Source organism: Oenanthe melanoleuca, chromosome 14 (genome assembly GCF_029582105.1).
Source record: "Oenanthe melanoleuca isolate GR-GAL-2019-014 chromosome 14, OMel1.0, whole genome shotgun sequence".
Lineage (NCBI taxonomy): Eukaryota > Metazoa > Chordata > Aves > Passeriformes > Muscicapidae > Oenanthe > Oenanthe melanoleuca.
This window is the reverse complement of record NC_079348.1, coordinates 6633786-6653379: the sequence shown is the minus strand read 5'-3', so window position 1 is coordinate 6653379 and position 19594 is coordinate 6633786. Positions and strand designations below refer to the sequence as shown.

General features: G+C 49.1%; 2 protein-coding genes across 3 annotated transcripts in view; one reads left to right on the top strand and one right to left on the bottom strand.

Moving 5' to 3' along the window:
• The first annotated feature begins 255 nt into the window (after nucleotides 1-255).
• Nucleotides 256-5565, top strand: TNFRSF13B (TNF receptor superfamily member 13B). Its single transcript, XM_056503256.1, has 5 exons — nucleotides 256-334; nucleotides 2778-2918; nucleotides 3786-3902; nucleotides 4269-4475; nucleotides 5180-5565. The coding sequence occupies exons 2-5, from the start codon at nucleotides 2780-2782 to the stop codon at nucleotides 5452-5454; spliced, it is 738 nt and encodes a 245-aa protein (XP_056359231.1). The 5' UTR covers nucleotides 256-334; nucleotides 2778-2779; the 3' UTR covers nucleotides 5455-5565.
• Nucleotides 5566-11017: 5452 nt separating this feature from the next.
• Nucleotides 11018-19594, bottom strand: part of USP22 (ubiquitin specific peptidase 22) — a 92422-nt gene continuing 83845 nt past the window's right edge. For both annotated transcript variants that reach the window (XM_056503835.1, XM_056503834.1), the window contains 5 exons: nucleotides 19218-19344; nucleotides 17234-17325; nucleotides 15731-15793; nucleotides 13789-13938; nucleotides 11018-11921 (listed from right to left, as the gene is read on the bottom strand). In XM_056503835.1, the coding sequence (XP_056359810.1) occupies nucleotides 11879-11921; nucleotides 13789-13938; nucleotides 15731-15793; nucleotides 17234-17325; nucleotides 19218-19344 (475 nt within the window). In that variant the 3' untranslated portion in view covers nucleotides 11018-11878. The remainder of the gene's footprint in view (nucleotides 11922-13788; nucleotides 13939-15730; nucleotides 15794-17233; nucleotides 17326-19217; nucleotides 19345-19594) is intronic.

The window sequence follows — 19594 nt, the reverse complement described above, 5'->3', positions numbered from 1 at the left end:
CTGTGATGCAAGAACAGGTGCTGCAGAGCTCCCACTCCCCCAAGGCCCTCTGAAGCGTGTCCACCTGTCCCAGGACACCTGTCCCTGGTCCAGGTGACACATCATCCCCCACCCTGTCCCCAGCAGCCCAGGGACCCCACGAGCCAATGCAAGGTGCTGAGTGTGCAGCCAATTTGCATGGAAGGGACAAGGGGAAACCCCAGGAAATGCACAGCCCAGGCATTAATCAAATCTCTCTAATAATAAACCCCTGAGGCGTGCAGGGGCTCAGGGCTGCAGCTCGTGGGGCCATGGCAGGAGCCAAGGGGGAGTAGAGGCTGCTGGAGAGTCAGATGTGAGTGACCCCATGGAGGGGCTGCAGCGGGGATGGGGCTCAGGGGTTTGGCTGTGCCAGGGTTGGTCATGCTCCCAGGGTTTGGGGTTTGTCTGTGCCAGGGTTTGGGGTTGGCTGTGCCAGGGTTTGGGGTTCCTCATGCTCCCAGGGTTTGGGGTTCCTCGTGCTCCCAGGGTTTAGGGTTCCTCGTGCTCCCAGGGTTTGGGGTTGGTTGTGCCAGGGTTTGGGGTTGCTCATGCTCCCAGGGTTTGGGGTTGGCTGTGCCAGGGTTTGGGGTTGGTTGTGCCGGGGTTTGGGGTTGCTCGTGCTCCCAGGGTTTGGGGTTGGTCATGCTCCTGGGGTTTGGGGTTGGCTGTGCCAGGGTTTGGGGTTCCTCATGCTCCTGGGGTTTGGGGTTGGTCGTGCTCCCAGGGTTTGGGGTTGGTCGTGCTCCCAGGGTTTGGAGTTGGCTGTGCTCCCAGGGTTTGGGGTTGGTTGTGCTCCCAGGGCCAGCAGGGTCTGCTCAGAGCTCCCACCCTTCTGAGGGTGGGCAGAGCTGTGGGGCTGGACAGAGAATAACAGAATGGTTTGAGCTTAATTCTCATGCAACTCCCTGCCATGGGCAGGGACACCTTCCACTATCCCAGGTTGCTCCAAGCCCCATCCAGCCTGGCCTTGGACACTTCCAGGGATGGGGCAACCACAGCTTCTCTGGGTACCTTGTGCCAGGGCCTCCCCACCCTCACAGGAAGGGATTTTTTCCTGATAACAAATCTAAAACTACCCTCCATCAGCTTACAGCCATTCCCCCTTGTGCTGTGGTTGATTAAAGTTTGGCATGAGGGGTCTGTGGGGGAATTCAGAGGGTGCTGGTGGTTGAGAGGCAGAGGGAAAGATTTACCTGGCTCTGCTGGAAAATCCATGGTGAGAAGTCCATGCTGGCAGCACCACATGTACCTTGGGACTCCCCAAGGAAGGGAAGATCTGTCCTAGATGAGGGTAAACATCTCCTTGGACGTTCTCACAGCATCTGGGAGGGAGATTCCCAGCCTGCAGCCCCTCAGCTTTAACACAGCCCCAGATCTGCTTCCCATCAATAACCCCACCTAGGTCAAGGATGGCTCAGCTCCCTGCCATCCCCAGGGCTTGCAGTAACCCCCAAAGGGCTTCCTACCACCCCTGGGGGCTTCTCTGGGTATAAAGTTTGTCCCAAGAGCATCTAAGGAGTGCAATGTCCTGAGCCTTGCTCTGCCAGGGGGATGTCTCCAGTCAGCTGAACAGAAAGTGATTATTTAATTGTACAGAAATGTAAATTGAACAACTGGGAGTGTCAGGCCAGCATCCCAGTGCAGAGAGGGTTTTTCCCTGGGAATGGGAGGGTTTCAGTGTGCTGCCCCAGTGGGACCCATCCTCAGCCCCTCTGCAGGGCAGGTGCTGGGTGGGCAGAGCCAGGACAGACGTGCAAAGTGCTCGATCTCTGCACACTCCTGAGTCCTGGAGACAGAGGAGAAATCCTGGCAGAGTGCAGGGGAACCTCTGTGTAAAAATCAAAGGTTTGGCTTTGAGCAGCAGCTCAGCCTTGGGGCAGGCAAAGGCCAAAGCTGCAGCTTTGGGGAAGTTTAAAACCTTTGGGCTCCTTCAGCACCAGCATCTCCCAGCCCTGCAGGAAACAGCTGCAGCTCCAGGCAGGGATGTGGCTCTGGGAGCCCTCTCAGGCAGCAAAGGGCACATTGCCATTTCCATTTCCATTTCCAGCACCCTGGTGCTGGGTTAGAGCTCCCTGCAGCTGCTCCCTCATGCTGGCTGCAGACCCCGAGCGTGGCACAGCACAGGAGCTTTTATCAGCCAGCTAGCTCTTCAAAATGTAACTTTTGGAGCAGGTTTTTATGCTGCTGAGAACTGCTGCTGTGCCTCTGGTATCACATCCAGTCCCTGGGGCAGCAGAGGATGGGACAAGCAGCCTGTGATAGGGACAAGAGCACGTCCACCTCCAGCTGGCACTGATTAAACTGGTGCCTAAAGTCTCCTGGGGAGGTTTCCTCCTCCTCCTGCTGCTCTGACACGCCTTATTCATCAGCCTGGGTTTCACTAGAAACCGGAACACCCAAGAGAAAGGGCAGGAATGACACACAAGGTCGTGTTTCTGGTATTTTCAGAACAGCCTGTAAAGTCAGGAATAGTCCCCAGTGTTTGTGGCAGCTGCAGGGATCCCCAGACCCTCGGGGCACAGCACAGGGCCACCTCTAAGCAGGGTGGGCTCTCTGTGCCCCCTGGGACTGGCACAGGACACACACAGAGTGTGAGAAGCAGATTTGGCCGTGTGCTCTTGCTCAAGCCTGGGAGCAGAGAGGGCTGAGGGACAGCCAGGATCTGCTGCCAGGGGTCCCAGCCCTAGAAAGGGATGAGGGGGCTGCAGCAGCCCAGTGGTGGCCACCTGATACCCACCTGTGTCTCTGTGCTGCAGCTATGGATGGGACAGGTGTGGGGCAGGATGCCATGAAGAACTGCACTGACCAGGAGTACTGGGACACCCTCGTTTTCCAGTGCATCCCCTGCAGCCTCACGTGCAGCCAGCCCCAGAGCAGGAGGTGTGATGCTGTGTGTGGTGAGTGCTGGGGTGCCCTGGATGGAAGAGTCAGGGATGGGGCAAAGCTGGGAGGGAGGATCAGACCCGGGGTGAACCCCAGGCCAGGCTCTGAGCCAGCTCAGCTTTGCAGAGCCAAAACCACAGGGGGATGTGACAGCTCCCCATGGACGGGCTGGGGCTGGCAGCAGCTCAGGGGTGAGGCCAGGACCAAGTGCCTGCACCTCTGCACTGCTCCCTTCTGGGGGCACAGGGCTGCACCCACACTCGTGTCCCCTCTTGGGGCCACCCCAATTCCAAAGGCAAGGCTGGGAGCCACCAGCTCCAGTGGATGTGGGTAATGATAAACCCCAACCTGGGACAGGCTCTGAGTGTCCTGAAAAGGGTGAGGAGGAGGACAAGGGACAAATGAACTCTGCACCCCAGCCCTGTGCCTGTTCCCTTCCTTGAGTCATGGGCTGAGGTGGCTTCACCCTGTCCCAGGGTTCTTTCAGTGAACATCTCCCTGCTGAGGACAGGAGATGTCATTCCTGTATCCCAAGCCAGTGCTGAGGCAGCTTTTGGGGTGTCCCAAAGAGCTGTGCAAGCCCAGGGCAGCAGCAGCAGCTCTGAGAGCAGCAGGCAGGAGCTCCCAGGTGAGCACAGCTGCCTTTCCCCGGCTCTCCAGCCAAACACCACCCCAAATCCCGTGGGTCTGTCACCCTGGAGCCCTGCAGATGTTGTCAGTGCTTCGGGCAGGGGGCAGGGGAAACACCTGTGTGCCACCCTGTGCCTCCAGAACAGTGAGCTGGGCTCATCCTCTCGGGAATCCGGGCCTTGGGGTGGGGGGGGATGTGCTGAGGACTCCGTGATCATCTCCCTCCCCTCTCCTCTCATCTCCTCCCCCAGAGTCCATGGACTGCAACAGGAGACCTGGATTTTACTACGATGAGCTTGTGAAGAAGTGCATCAAGTGCAGCTTGGTGTGTGGGCAGCACCCCAAGGAATGTGCCCTGTCCTGCGAGCGTGAGTTGGGCACCAACACCCCCTTTGTCCCAGGGGACTGCACTTTTGGGGCTGCCATTTCCCTGGGGCTGGGGAAAAGCAGCCAGGACATCTCTTTCCCGTTTTCTCCACCCTACAGTGGTTTTCCCCCACGTGCTGATGTTTTACAGGCTGGGCAGCTCCCCCAGCCAGGGTGGAATTGGCAGCTGTGGATCCCACCCGGCTGAGCTGCCCCAGCCCTCGGGGAGGGGGAGCAGGGAGGGCACAGGTAGAGCTCCAAGATCTGCTGTGGGATTCTTTCCCAGGGGAGGGCACAGGAGCTGTCAGCTCTTTCCCCATCAGAAGGTCACCCAGGGGTGTCTGAGCTCCCCTCTCTGTGTCCCGCAGCCACGCCCGCGGGGCCGGCGGCGCTGGAGCAGCGGGGATGCGCGGAGCAGGACCCGTGGCTGGTGCTGTACCTGCTGCTGGGGCTCTGCCTCTGCAGCCTCGCCTGCTCCCTGCTGCTGGGCTGGACTCACCTGCGCAGGAGGGGACAGGGCGTGTCCTGCCAGGCCAGCGCTGGGACCTGCCGCCGCACGGAGGACCCTGCCAGAGGTGAGAGAGAGCCTGGGGAGCTCGTGGGGCTGAAAGCAGAGCCAGCTCCTAACAGGGGAGGGAGAAAAAGCAAAGAGAACGAGTGTGAGACGGGAAGAGGAGCAGGACCGGGTCCCTGTGCCCCTCAGTCGCTCCCTGCAAAGCCCCAGCACCTCTCCAGTCTCCATCCAGACGCTGAGAGAACAAACACCTGTCCCAGAAAAACCCAGTTTTAGTTCTGCACCCAGAGGGGCTTCACAAGCCCTTGTGTTAGGGAGAAAAGGAGAAAGGATCATGTGGAACAATTCAACATGGAAAAGGTGTTTATATTCTTCCTCCTTTTCTTCTCTCCTGCCTTTCCAAAGAAAAATTGCCTACTTACCTATTTCTGCACACACATCCATGTTTATATACATCCACCTCAAAGCCATGAATGTCAAAAATCACAGAGGAAGACCCCATGAGCCAATGTGGCACCTGGAGTCACTCCAAGGGCTGTCCCATTCCTGAAGGACACAGGGATCAAAGGGTCATTTTTAAGATAAGCCACCAGGTCTGGAGAGATTTTCTGGATGTTTTAGGTGATGCAGTGAGTCCAAGCTGGGAGCTGGGTGTCCTCTCCAGTTCCAGGAGCAGCTTTTCACAGGCTCCAGTGCAGCACTTCAGAGCATTCTCAGGTAAAAGCTGCTCCTAAACCCTTCAGCTGACGCAGAGTTTATTTGCAGATCGGCTGGTGGAGGCTGGCAGTGTTGGTGATGGATTCACCAGCATCAGAATCCCAGAGCCAGTGGAAACCTGTGGCTTCTGCTTCCCTGGACATGGCTCTGCTGTACAAGAGACCAAGTCCTGCCCCAGCAGCTCCTGTCACCCTGGGGAAAGGGCTGCTCCCTCCTTCTCTGGGATCTGCAGCACGGGAAGCGCTGGGGCCGTTCCCAGCCCTGACGACGGCCACTTCAAAATCATCTGCTCTCCTTCCCAAGAGAAGACACCCGTGGTGTGACCACAGTGGATGTCCCAGCACGGGGTCAGAGTGGAGGGATGCTCCCTCTGCCCCAAACCAAAGCTGCTTCACCCTCTGTTGCCAGTGACTGGAACAGCCTCTGCCCAGCCCAGGCTGTGCCAAGGGCTGTGGGATACAGACAGGGCTGGAGGTTGCACAGAGCTGTTTGCTTCCACTCAGGAAACTGAATTCCCAATACTCTTGTGCATTCCCAGTGAAAGAAGTTGCTTCCCATGCAGCAGCATCTGACTTCATCCTCCACCTTGACCTCGGTGCCATTGGGGAGGTCTCGTGGGGGTTTTTCCATCCTGGTTCCAGCACCAGCATCCCTGCAAAGGATCCAGTGATCCCATGGAGAACTCACCTTAACCTGCTTGGAGACTCCTTCATTATCAGAACAATTTCCAGCACAGCTGTAAATGTCTCAAACATGGAATTGGATCCAAGGATTTACTGGTGACATTTATAAGGAGGCAGTGTGGGAAGCTCCAGTGTCAGATTCCAGCACTGCCATGGGTGATGGTGAGGCTTTGCCTCATGAATGGGACATGATGCTGCACATGAGGAGCTGGGACAGGCACCAAAATCCTCAATGGAATTGGTTTCAATATAAAAATTCAGCCAAGGCTTAGATTTTTATACAAAACTGGATTTATGTATATCTGACCTGGGTTATTCTGAAGAGCAGGTAAAAGTGAGAAATCCACTGCAGTTAAAGCTGCTTTGAGAGAATATTTTTATCTAACCTGGCTTTGAAAGCTACCACAGAAAAATTGGGATTTCAATGTATAACTTGGAGTCCTCATTTCCACTAAAGGAGACTGTAGAATTTTTTGTTTGGTGAAGAATCACTCCTGGTAGGAGCCCATCCCCTCCACTGTCTCAAACTAGATCTTTGAACTTGAAAGAATAAATGTAATTCAATATATGCACAAATTGGTGCTGGGAAAGCAAACAGCTGGAGAAAACATGAGCAGAGTTACAACAGATTCTATCCCTATAGAATATAATATAATTCTATATTATACATTCCTTTAAATGTAAATACTTCCTTACCATTAAAAAAGGTGTCATCTGGGAGGTTGAGCCTGTCACTCTGGTCACCTCTCACTGTCTCAGCATCCACAATCCATGAGCTTCTCTATGTCCCAGCAAACCTGGAGACCCTCTTGGCCTCCCCTCTCACATCAGCACCTTCCCCAGCCTCAGGTCCCTGCTGTGGAATCTGCTCCAGTGCCTCTGCTCTCCTGCTCTCAGCTCCTGGGGTCCCACACCTGTGGTTTCCTGCCCCACAGCCTCAGCTCCCACAGCCTCCAACACCATGGCCCCAAATCCTCTGGCATCAATAGAAACCCTGCAATTCCTCTAGAACTGCAAAAGTCTTTCAGCCCCAGAAGTCACCTTGGCCTCCACCCCTGCTCAGCCTCAGCTCTCCCTCATTCTGCACCCTGGTATAGATTAATCTCTCCCTCAGCTTCCCCAGGCTCTCAGTTCTTGTTCCAGCCCAGCCTCTTTCTTGCCCTGTCACCATCTCTTGCTCTGCTGTTTGTCTCCTACCTCCTTCAGCCTCCCTTTGCACCCCTGCTCTGCTCCTGCTCCTCCTTGTTTGTGCTCAGACCCCCAAAGCCTCTTGGCTTCTCTCTCCTGCTCCCTCTGCCTTCCTGCAGCCCCAGTCCCCCACCCTCACTGGGGCTCTGCTCCCCCAGCACTGACAGCCCCACATCTCTTCCTCCTCTGGGTTTTCCTCCCCAGACTCTGCAGGGAGAATCCCAGGATGGTTTGGTTTGGAAGGAATCTTAAAGATCATCACATTCCACCCCCCTGCCAGGGGCAGGGACACCGTCCACTGTCCCAGGTTGCTCCAAGCCTCAATGTCCAACCTGGCCTTGGACATTTCCAGGGATGGGGCAGCCACAGCTTCTCTGGGCACTCTGTGCCAGGGCCTCACCACCCTGACAGGGAACAATTCCTTCCCAATATCCCATCCCTCTGGCAGTGGGCAGCCATTCCCTGTGTCCTGTTACCCTATGTCCTTGTCCCCAGTCCCTCTGCAGCTCTCCTGGAGCCCCTTTAGGCTCTGGAAGGGGCTCTGAGGTTTCCCTGGAGCCTTCTCTCCTGCAGTTGAACATCCCCACTGTCCCAGCCTGGCTCCATGGCACAGGGGCTGCAGCCCTGGAGCAGCTCTGGACTCACTGCACAGCTCACACCCTGTTCATGCCAAGGGCTCCAGAGATGGAAGCAGAGCTCCAGGTGAAGGGTTTTGCACTCACCTTGGGGCAGCACCAGCACATCCTCCCCTGGCACCAGGGCTGACGATGCCCCCAGCTCTGTGCCCCCTCTGCCCAAGCACTTCCCAGCAAGGACAGGGAATTCAGAAGGAAAACCCTCAGCAGCAGCCAGTGCCTCACCAGGCTGTCCCTTTCCAGCAGGGAGCTCCTGGGGACACATGGATCCAGTCCAGCTCTGGTGCCCTACAGACCTGCAAGTGTCACCTCCAGAAACCCCTGGTCATGGCATTTATACAAAGAGATTCAGAATCTTATTTAAAAACAGGACAGAATTAAGTGAACACGTGCCACCAAATTAGGGCATCCCTGGAGGATCAAGAGGCATCGATTATTCAAATGAGAAGGATTTTAGGGGCTTGCCTGTGCCAGTGAGAGCAGGAGCTCACCCTATGTGGCACCAGCAGCTCCTGTCCCAGCTGGCTCAGGAGGCCACTCACACCCAGGCAAAGCCAGGGCTGGGACAGGGCTGCTCCTCCTGTCACCATGTGGTGTCTCAAAAATTGGGAAAACACTCATGAGAAGCCAAGTCCTTCCCAGGCACAAGAGGGGAGCATCCCTCACCCTCCCCTCCTTGTGGGAATGTAACTACAATTATCAGCAGAGAAAAGGCAACACAGAGCAACTTAAACAAATTACAAAAAATAACAAACACCCTTAGCTGGAGACCAAGAGGATTCGATGGATTTGGCATCACATTTTACAGGCACTGGCCAGCAGCTCCAAAGGATCATACCTGGAGACATCAGTTCCAATATTAGAAGGACACTATGGACAATTAGAAGGACACTAAGGACAGGACACCAGCAATTCCAGATGGGATTAGTCAAACCACATGGAATTAGGGCCACTGATTCTGAGCAAAAGCCCCTACCCAGGGTTTAACCAACTCTCACATTTCTGCTTTTTCCATCAAGCACCAGCATCAGGCAAAGCTTCGTCTCTACTCGAGTGGCTGAGGGACATGAAAATGTAGCTAAAACCACTTTCTGGCTATTTTTGTGTCCCTGCAGAGCCGTGCTCACTGCTGGCAGGTAACAGAACACACCCCACTGCCTGCCTGCATCGCTGCAGCAGCCTTTGTTTCCAGTCATTTCTGCAAATGCCTCCTCCCAACAGATCCAGCTGTGCCGATAGAAAATGTACCTGCAACCAAACAGGCCAAGCCCAAACTGCTCCCCCGGCTGAGGAGCTGGCTCTGGTGGGGGATGCAGCCTGCCACTGCTCAGTGTCTGCACTTCAGGGACGTTTTGCTTCTCCCTCCCTTCGGCTGCTCCGTGGCCGGCGTTTTCCTACAGGCGATGGTGAGGGAGTTCCACGGAGAAATAATTCAGTGCATGAATTCAGCTGCCTGAAGGGATGGAGGGGGAGAAAAGGCTGTGTTTGAGAGCAGCATGAGGGGCAGCTCGTACGGCAGCAGCTGCTCTTCCATTTTAATAGGAAAATGGAAAATGCTGTCCCCTCCTCTCGGAGCCGGCGTGGATTTACTGCTGCTGGAAACAGAACCTGGGGTGGTTCGGGCAGGGAAACGGGGGGTGCGGTGGCAGGCGGGAGAGGGGGGAAGAAAAGCATAATAAAGCTTTTAATACCCCAGAAATTGTGCTTTTGAAAGCAGAAAGAGAGCTTTGAAAGCTCCCCCCGAGAACCATCTGCGCCGGTGCAGCCGCACAGAGCAGAACCGTCTCCACCAGATGGGCGGGGAGGAGAAATTAAGGGTGATTTATACGGCTGCCTCGTCCCCAAACAATTTGTTCCCGAAGGCTTAACAAAGCCGGCTGCAGCAGCTCCGCCGGCTGAGCGTGTGCGGTGGAAAGCAGAATTCATTAAAAGGGCAGCCAACGGCTCAGACCTCGGCGCCACAAAGCGAAGGCACTGCCGGAGTCATCCTCATCCTCACCCTCGTCCCGGGTGTCTGCCGCGCGGTGGCAGCGCTCCTCCAGCCGGGAATGCCAATGCAGCAGCGCCGGGAGTGACGAGAGCCCGGCTCCTCCGCAAGGCTGCTGCATTATTAAAAAGCAGCAGAAAGCGTCGCACGGCATCCGCACGGAGCCGTGCTGGGCTCGGGGGAAGGAGGGGCCCCTCTCCATCGCAGGGAAGCTCGGGTTAAACCGGGCGGCACCGAGTACCAATGGAAATTAAATTGTCCCGGTGCGATGCGTTACACAGGCAGGGAAGGCGATGGCCTCGGCAGCACCACACCCAACCCTCCTCGAGATGCTTCAACCCGTCCTTTCCTCCTCCCTGCTCTGGCACAGATGTACAAAACCTCCTCGTACTGTTGCAGTCCGTGTGCAAATCGAAAGAATTGTACCGTCCTGCTGTTCAGCTGCTCATGTAAGATGCTCATTTAAAAACCAAGCACACTCAATTCCCTCATTTTCCTGTTTTTTGGTTTATCTCGGGCAGGTTAGACAGCTGTACCTCCTTCCTAGAGCACAGAACTAAAGGCACAGATCCCTCCCTGCCTTTCCACACTTGCAAAGCCGAGGAATGGCTGGCTGGGGATTTATGCAGAGGTTGAAGATCAGAGAAGCTGTGGCTGCCCCTGGATCCCTGGAAGTGGGATGGGGCTCGAAGCAGCCTGGGATAGTGGAAGGTGTCCCTGCCATAGAACAAGATGATCCTGAAAGTCCAACCCAAGCCATTCTGTGACTTCTGATGTGACACCAACTTACACAGTGCCCAACTGACACTTCACTCTCTCCACAAGAGAGAACAAAGATATTTTCGCTCCTCCAGCTCTGTTCTGAAGGCTTCCTCTCCCAGGCTGCAATTCCACCCCCAGCCCAAGCTCCTGAGAGCAAGATCCAGCACGAGCAGCTCCTGCTGGTGCCTCGCCACAGCGATGGAGGGGGAGGAAAGGCCCCAGAGCTGCGAACTGAGAACACCAACACACAGGCTGCGGCACTGCAAGAGGGGAAGAGCACGTGAAGAGTTAATCCATGTGGGAGGATACAAGGAACCAACACCAGCCTAGCACATACCAGGAAAATGTGTTGTTTACTTAGAGCACTGCAGAAGGGCTCAATAGCAGCAGATCCATCGCTCAAAGCTGCCCCAGCAGCGACCGTTCCCAACAGATGGTACATTTTTCACCACTGAAGTTCTCTCAAGTGTCAGATATATATAAATTCACCTTTGGAAGGCAGCAGGGGGGGAAAAAAACCAAACCAAAACCAGCAACAACAAAACAAGCACTTTAGAGAAATTCAAACTTATTCACAAGATTAAAAAAAACCAACAAAACAAAACAAAATCAAAAAGAACCAAGACCACTCTTACAGTATAAACACTCCAATTCATTCATTTTTACTGATGGTTGCATTTATGAATTTCATTCTCGTGAAAAAAGGGAATAAAAGGAAAAAATTAAGAAAATAGCTATTTATAGAAAACAAAACAAAAAAAGGGCTCAAACAACAGAATCTGTGCTGATGCTTTTGGATGAGCAGTCCGATGGCATTGAACATTACCTGTGCAAGCAGGCATGCCTGAAAACCTGTCTGAGTACTGCAGCTTCAGTTCCACAATCCAGGATTTCTTTTATGGTTGTTGGAAAAAAAAGAGCCTAATAGTTTCATACTGTATTTATTTAATAACTAAAATTCACAAATAAAAAGATACTTGCAAAGTCCTTTAGGTGTCTCATCCCCTCCTCCTCCACTCTACTGCTTTCAGACCCATATGCATAAAAAATGGGTTTGGATTTTTACTTTTAACTGTTATATGATTGGTCGTTGGAGCTGAAGCACCGAATGGAGAAGATGCTTTATGGAGATGAGGGTAGAATCCTTTGCCTTCCCACACACATTTTGGAGGAACACAGGAGATGTACCAGTGCCCAGACTCCTCTGCTCCCATTTCCCCCACCCAGAGCATTCCTTTCATTTTATATTTCCTCTGTTAAGTGACTGACTGCAGCCTCTTTTCCCCCTTTCTGTCCTCGTGGGACTGCACACACGTTGGACATTGTTCATTTCTCACTCTCCAGGCTGTGAGTCAGTGTCAAGTAGGTCCTGTTACAGCTCAGTGCGAGTTGGTTTGTAATGGGTCTTTTCATTTCAGGTAGGTTTGTGTGTCGATTCAGAAGGCTTGTGTTGTTTCTTCCTTGTTTACATCTGACAAGCTGCTGGATAAGGCTATTCATACTCCAGGAACTGTTTGTGATAGAACAGCAAATATCTGGAAGAGAGCAGAGGGACAGTGTCAGCTCTGTGCCAAAGCAGATGAGTTTCTATTGATGCAACCATAAGACATGAAGGCTGTTAATTTTGGTTTTCTTTTCATTTTGAGGCAATTCCAGAGACACTAACCAGGGATGAGAAGGAGGGAAGCCAGCTGACCTAATTTTACCAGCAACTCAGGGAACTGAACAGCTGTACATCAAAGAGGAACTCCATGGATGCCCTGTCCAAGGCAAGGAACAGGGCTTGGAGCAACCTGGGATAGTGAAAGGTGTCCCTGCCCATGGCAGGGGGCTGGAATGAGATGAGATTTAAGGTCTTTACTTAGCCAGGCCATTCTATGATTCTAAGAAAGAGTCAAACCTTGTAAAATCTACTCAGGATCTGAAAACTCTGGAAGATTGGATTCCATTGCTGACAGGCAGCAACCACTTAAAACTAATGTGACAAAAAATAAAGGTGCTTTAAGATGCAACTGTTGCTTTAGAGTCACAGTACCAGAGATCAGTTTGATTATTGAAAACTGCCTCCCATTTATTGGAACAGAAGCAAAATGAAGCAACAGCCAAATGGGTGAACATTCATGTCCCAGTCAAAGATCTGATGTGCCAATCTGTACCCAAATCTGGTGTTTTAAAGGATGCATTTCTTCCTGTCCCTAATGACTGTGTGTGTACTGGTACTGAAGGGAGCCCAGCCCCTCAGCAGTCACACAGAAGGGGACTGATCTCCACACAACCCTGCTCCCACACTGACACAGCCACTGGTGAGCTCAGAGCACTCCTGAGCTGCTCCAATTGTTGTAATTCCATTCAAGCCTTATGGATTCCCCCACAGGATGCAGAGGTTCTGTGTCAGCCTTTATCTGAGCCAGGGAATGCATCAAAGCTCAAACCAACCTTTATGGGCAATAGCTGTGCTGTACAACCTCTCCTCCTTGCCTCTGGCAGGTTTTTCCACAGACATAACCCCACCTGAGCACCAGGCATGTGTTACTGAATTACAACAAACTCATTTCTCTGCTGACCTCAAAGCAGAAGTCCTCTGTCAAGTCATTTAACACTAAAATTCAGGTATTATAGATTTCTGTTTTTACTTCCTGATTGAAGTTTAAAAAAAGAAAAAACAGGAAAATCTATAAAAAAATTACAACCTGAACATTGTGCCTGCAGCAATCCTTGAAAATGTCACGAATAATTAAAACAAGAATGGTAAAGACCTATCTCTGAAGTACCAAGTCCATAGTTGAAAACGAAGACTTCAGATTTTAAGTTTCTTTTTTCTTGGAACATACACCAGTCCCCAGTGCTTCCCTTGAAAAATACTGCTCTGTCCTCCCAAAACTTGTGTAATATAAATATCAGAAGCCATAATGTCAATCTGAGATTAATTTAAAGCCATGAACCAAGAAACAGCTCATGTTCTCTACCTGCCTCCCATAGAGCCTTGCTATTCTGGATCACAGCACTTCCTTCATGGCTTTTCTTCAAATCTTTTACACTCATAATAATCCAAAGATTCTGCAGGCACAGACTGGATTGTGTCATAGAGCTCCTGCACTGAGTGATCACATCACTTTGGTTTCCAGAATCCCTTCCATTAGCAGGAGTTTGGACATGAGCACCAGTTCCAGACATTGCAGAGTCATCTGATGTCCCTCATCCTTCTCCTTCCTTCAGCAAACCCAGGGTAATAAAGCAATTATGTATAAATATAATTGTGCAGTCTTGATGCTGAAGCATTATAGGGGATATTCAATAGAGAAATTATCCTTCTCTGTGATTAAGAAGAGTTTTTTTAAAGTAAGGAAAACCCAACAAAGGTTAAAATTTGCCTTCCTCTCCCCTTCCCAGGTGACCACTTACCCTTCACTGTCTAGCACATCCTTAATGCTTGCCTTGGTGATAATGGCATCATCACACTTGAACCACTGGTCCTTGTGCTGCCGGATAAAGCTGGTATAGTGCCCACTCTCCAAGGTTCCCTGGTGATTAACTACTGCAAACAAGGAATACCTGGGACAGAAAACACATCATGCCTCAAAAGGGAGAAAATAGCAGACTTTTCAGACAGGCAGAAATTTTTGTTCATAAGAAACAGCAATGGTAAAGGATCTGATCCATCAGTAAAACACTGGCTTTAACACTAGCTGGGAAGAGGGTGGCCTGTCTTGCTATTTCTGCAACTCTCCAGTCTGGTAACTACTACCAGCTTTACCAATACTGGTTACCAAATTTGCTTCTAAAATAGATCAATACTGATGTGTTACTGAAGAGGATCACTTATTATGCAGTCTGACCTTTTACTTCCCTGATCTACTCTAGTGAACCAGAAAAAATGCATTTGAGGTATGGGGAAGGAGGTAATCTTAGATATTTCTAATGATAAACTGCTGAACTGATAAACTGTCCTTAATCTGCAAAGCCTGTACTTATTTTGAAATACTGAATGTATTCAGCCTCAACTTCCAGCTCTCAGATGCTGCCATGCATTTGCCTAAAAACTTGCAGGCCCACCTATGTTCCAAAAAAGATACTGATAATCAAGTTGCTCCCATTTCCTTTTTCCTTTTCTTTTTAGAAGTGCAAGACTGAAGTCTTTGGCTCTTTTGTTCTAAGGCAAGATTTTGTTTCCAGTCTTAAATACACTAGTGGCTCTTTTTCAAGCATTTTCCACTCTCTTTAACTCTTTCATAAAATGCTGCCCTCACACTTTGTGCGTGACACAAGCACAGCTACACAATGGTAAAATAATCTCTCTAATTTCACTTGATATTCCTACTCAAGTTCAAAACAGAACTCTTTAGACACAGTGGTGCCACAAAAAGGTACCTATTCACTGACTGCCTACAGAGCCACTGATTTAGGGCCACCCTCTCTAAGGGAGTCCTTGAATCCAGCTAGCATGGACAGCACCCTCAGTCCCAGCTGGAGCCTTCTGACACTGCCCCAGGTGTTCCCTGGCACCCAGATCCCTGAGGAATCCAGATGTCTTTGCTCTCATTACCTAAATCTGCTGAATTTTTAATGATTTCTCCAAGTTAAGGCACATGCAAACCTCAAAAGTGATCAGCTGTGTTACCTTCAGACCTTTTCTATTCAAGCTGTAGCCCCACACAACACCTGCCTGGTACCTGCATGGATGACACCTGCAGTAAGACCTGCTCAGCTTGGTTTTACATCTTTGTGTGATTCCAGTTTCTTACTGAAACTTTTAGGGGCAAACCAAGTGCCTTGAATTTAAATACACAACAGCAGCAATGAAACTTGTAACCTTATTTAACTGAAGAGGTAAGGTTTGTGTGACCATTTCTATTCCCATAAAGCAATGGATACTGGTTTCAATTACACCCCCTTTACATTCTTGAGCAAGTCCCACACCAGCCCATCATTTATTCTGACTGGAATCAACACCTGACCAACAGACCCCAGGATTACTGGACCATCTACTCCTGACTTTGAGTGTCAGTATTCTATTAACTTTCTTTGGTCCTTTGGAACTCCCTTGGCCATTGCAATAGGAAGAGGAATATTTCAAGGAAACACTCATCCCTTGTAATAATGTGACCACACCATTTAATTTTGCCCACAGACCACTTGCTGGGGGTATCACCCTCAGCTCTGAAACAGCTGCCACAGCCCCAGAAGGGCAGGAACTACAGTGAGTGAAGCTTTATTTTGCAACATTTCAGACTTATTGTGCTGTTAGATATGGTAATACACTGGCACTGCAGGATATAAAGCAACACCATCTCCTTCTAGAAGGCAACTACCTTTCACAATAGGAGTCATGGAATGTACCACTTACTTATTATCATTGTTTAGACTATCCGTCGGCTGCTGGTACTGCCCGTTCATTCTGCTCTCTTTACTGCAACACACACACACAAAAATCCAGTCACTTAAAGCAGTGGCTTCCCAAACCCAGGAAATTGCTCTGACATGACACACAGCCCCTTTGCAGAATCCAGGTCCTTATTCCAGCCGAGCAGCAAAGGGCTGATTAGGATGCTACAGATGCTTTATTTGCTCTCACAGCAGTGCTACATCACAAACACCATTTCTCCTCCTGGTCAAGGCTTCAAATACACATCTGTTTACGTCAAATGTTTTATCCAAAAAGCTTAAAAACAGGTTAAGAAAAGATTTGTATTTGAAACCCAGGAAATTATCTAATTACATCAATCCTTTATCTTGTGATGGGTCAATCATCCCGGCTCTGACTTGCAAATTCATTTTGTGTTTTGACAGCAGCAATAGGATTATGCTGTTGATTTTCTAGCTGGTGAAATTCAGACTACTGAGTTATGCCTGCTGATTATCCCATCTCTATTCCATTATGTTGGATACCTTTCATCAGCAGAGCCTTTTCTATCCAGGGAGAATTCACTACAGAGGAACAAGGAAGTCTCAAAATCTCTGGAATATACTGGAATAAACCAAATATTCTTAATATAATAGTATTTAACAGAGCTTCAAGGTTCTCCTTTCTCTCTTGGTAGAAGCACCTACTTTTTTTTCATGGGTAATGAGGAGTGCAGGCGAAGCTTGAAATTGTAAGTAAAATTCCAGCATCAAACAGTCTCTCTCTGTTAAGAGATACTGTGGTTTGGGGCTTTCTGCACTGCTTCAGAGATAAATTAAATCTGAATATCCTCTTGCATATTTGCATGAATATCTGATAAATATTTTTTAATTAAGCTGATGAAATCTCTTTCATAAAGGTGCATTTATATAAATGCCATGTCTTCCACAAACCTGGGAGGTGGGAGAAGTCTTGCTGTTTCTATTTTAATCTGGACTGTGTTTTTGCTTCTTGCAGCATTCTCTAAACAGAAGTTGAAGGTACTAAACAAAAGCCCCCAGATTTACATATGTGCAGGAATAAAGAGGAAGGATTTTTATAACTTCATGAATACTGGTTAGGGATTAGGTTGGCTCTGTTCTGGCCAACTGCACAGGATGGCAGGTGGGTGGGCACTGAGAGAATGAGACCAAAGCATGGATTTCTGAAGGCAGGATGGAGCTGGGTCTATACATTTAACAGGCAACCAAAAACATAACATACATTAATTAAAGAACCCCACCACAATCTTTAAATAGAAATCCTTTTCAGGCACATGAAACTCAACAGTTTACCTAAAAATGGGTTTAGACAAGCTACCCCTTCCACAGAGAAGCTCGTGGCAGAAGTACCACCATAGACACTGCTCTGCACCCCTTCAAGTGTGCTCATTGTTTTGTGCTGTACATGTATGAACTGGGAACCAGTTCTGCTTAATCTGTGGGGAGTTTTGGACTTGGAACTCACCTGGAAGCCATGAAGGGTGTCATGTCCAGCTCCAGTGGAAATGAGACATACGTAGTGATCTTCCGCCTCAGTTTGGCTGAGTGTTCAAACCGCTGCAAAAACAAGAGGTCTTTCACTTAGAGAAAGGTTAAATTTTATGTCTTTTATAAATGTCCTGAGCAGAGAAATAATAACATGAAAGCACCTTGTCCCTGCAGTCACTATGCAGGGACAGCCCCAAAGTTTTCTTACCAGCTATCTGGGAATGTCCATGTAAACAGTAACAACACATAACTAACAGGAAAATAAATCACCATTTATGGGATCAATCTTAATACAGTATTAATTAAATTATTCACCTTGATATCTATGCATACAAACTTATTCCCACCTGACACTAAAGAAAAAAAAGTATTAAACAGGGAGAGCACACAGAGCCTTTACCCAATGCTCATTTGCACTGGGCTGTTCAAACCCATGGCTGCTGCCTACCCTGCTCACAGAACTGGTGATAACAGAGTTTGCCTTCAGATTCACACTCTGAATCCACCCATCCAATCATCTCAAGTGACAGGAATCAAGCCTACACAGGAACACCCGTTCAAATTAAGGCAAAAAATGGAATATGCTTACAAAAAAAGCCTTGTCCCTCAGCCAACAGGGGCCTGCAATACCCACCATCCTCTCCTTATCTCCTTCAGTGAACATTAAATGGAAATAGGAACAAATACCAGAAAGAGATGAATGAGTATCTATTTAAAGGTAGCTTTCCTCTCCATTTCTCAGAAATTCTGCTCTATTTACACTTCAAGTTAATTATTTTCCAATTGTGATGCTGTAACAATTCCCTAGCAACAGATCCAGATGTGAAAAGCTGAGACTTCTGTAATTCTCATCTTTTGTGTTTCTCTCTTGCATTAACACACAAAATGAAATTTGCATTTTGCATAGACAGGACAACACAGTCACTTAGGGAAAGTAATTTATTTTCCAAAAAATCTTCAGTCATTTGGAATAACACAAATACTGAACTAGGCATAGGAAAGCAGTGGAGCACATTCACCATGACTTGCCCAAAGAGCAGAATCATGAATGTCTATCGTGTTGACAGCAATAAAAGCAAAAGTCCAAAATTGCCTCCAAAAGCCAAGCACTCCTGAAACCTCAATTCAGTGATGAAACAATATCCTTCAGGAAACCAAATTAAAACAAAAGAACTGGGCTTCTACCCAGTCCAGTTGGTCTGTAATATCTTTGGCATGTGACACTGCACATCCTCATGGTCAGTGATCAAGATGCAGCTGAAGAAGCTGGTGGGGATGAGCACCTGCAAGCATGACTGTGCCAAAGTCTGGAAAGGCCTGTGAATTAGAGGGGGAAGTCTTCCCACCTGTAACACCTTTCTCCAGGATGTGGCATGGATTTCCTAGGACCCTTTGCCTCTTGACTGAATGACTTCACCTGCTGTAACAGCTGCTTACTTTACACCACATTTCAGAGAGAAATTGAACAGAACTAAACTACCCAGCTGTGACATTATCTGCCACAATTACACCTGACATCTGCTTTGGAAATGTTTAAAATGTTTAAAACTTCACTGAAGTTGAGAACATACTATAATGTTTCTCCATTGATATGAGAACTTTTCCATGGTTTTCCTTCAATACAGTGGCAATCTTTCAGTGAAAGTGTAAAAATTTTACCATGTGGGATGAGGCAGTAACTGGAGATTGGTTTCTGTGCTGGTTCAGGTTTTGGACCAGCCTTCCATTCTGTCTCTAGATTCAAGCTGGTTAAATTCCCCCAGACACACTGCAAAGCTACATCAGAGATAATGTAACACTATCTTAATAGAAAATCTAGCTGGGCAAGGCAATATGTTCTTTATAATAATTTATATAATAAAATTCAGTCACTGAAAGCCGGAAGGCACGTCCAAGAGTTCAGCTCATCCTCTCAGAGAGGAAATCACATTCTCTGCTCTGTTGGCCCCCTGTGAACTTACTTTGAGATGAAAACAGGCCACAATGGGTAACTTCTTCATAGTGAGTTGTTTGGTAGATTCTTGGTAGCTATGGCAACCACTACATTTGATTTTGGCACTGCTTCCTAGATGTTCTGGCCTTGTAAACCTAAAAAAGTATTGAAAAGCAAAGGAATGCACAAAACAATCAGATGGTTTTTGACATGTGCTGAAAATGCTTTTACTTTTGGGTCACTGGCACCACAAGAGACAAGAGCCAGTGGGTTTTAAGTAATTTTGGGAAATTCTACAATAAAATCATAATAATGTAAAATGCTATGGCTCAGATATCCAAATGTGATATTGGTCATTGCTCTAACTTGCACTGAAGTGAATCAGTGGCTGAGAAAGCTCAGTGT

What these genes read in the sequence shown, in the direction of transcription:
- TNFRSF13B (XM_056503256.1), top strand. Translation starts at nt 2,780, where the DNA reads ATGGATGGGACAGGTGTGGGGCAGGATGCCATGAAGAACTGCACTGAC. An exon ending in GAGGTGTGATGCTGTGTGTG is followed by an intron (nt 2,919 to 3,785) that starts GTGAGTGCTGGG and finishes CTCCTCCCCCAG; the next exon opens with AGTCCATGGACTGCAACAGG. An exon ending in ATGTGCCCTGTCCTGCGAGC is followed by an intron (nt 3,903 to 4,268) that starts GTGAGTTGGGCA and finishes TGTGTCCCGCAG; the next exon opens with CCACGCCCGCGGGGCCGGCG.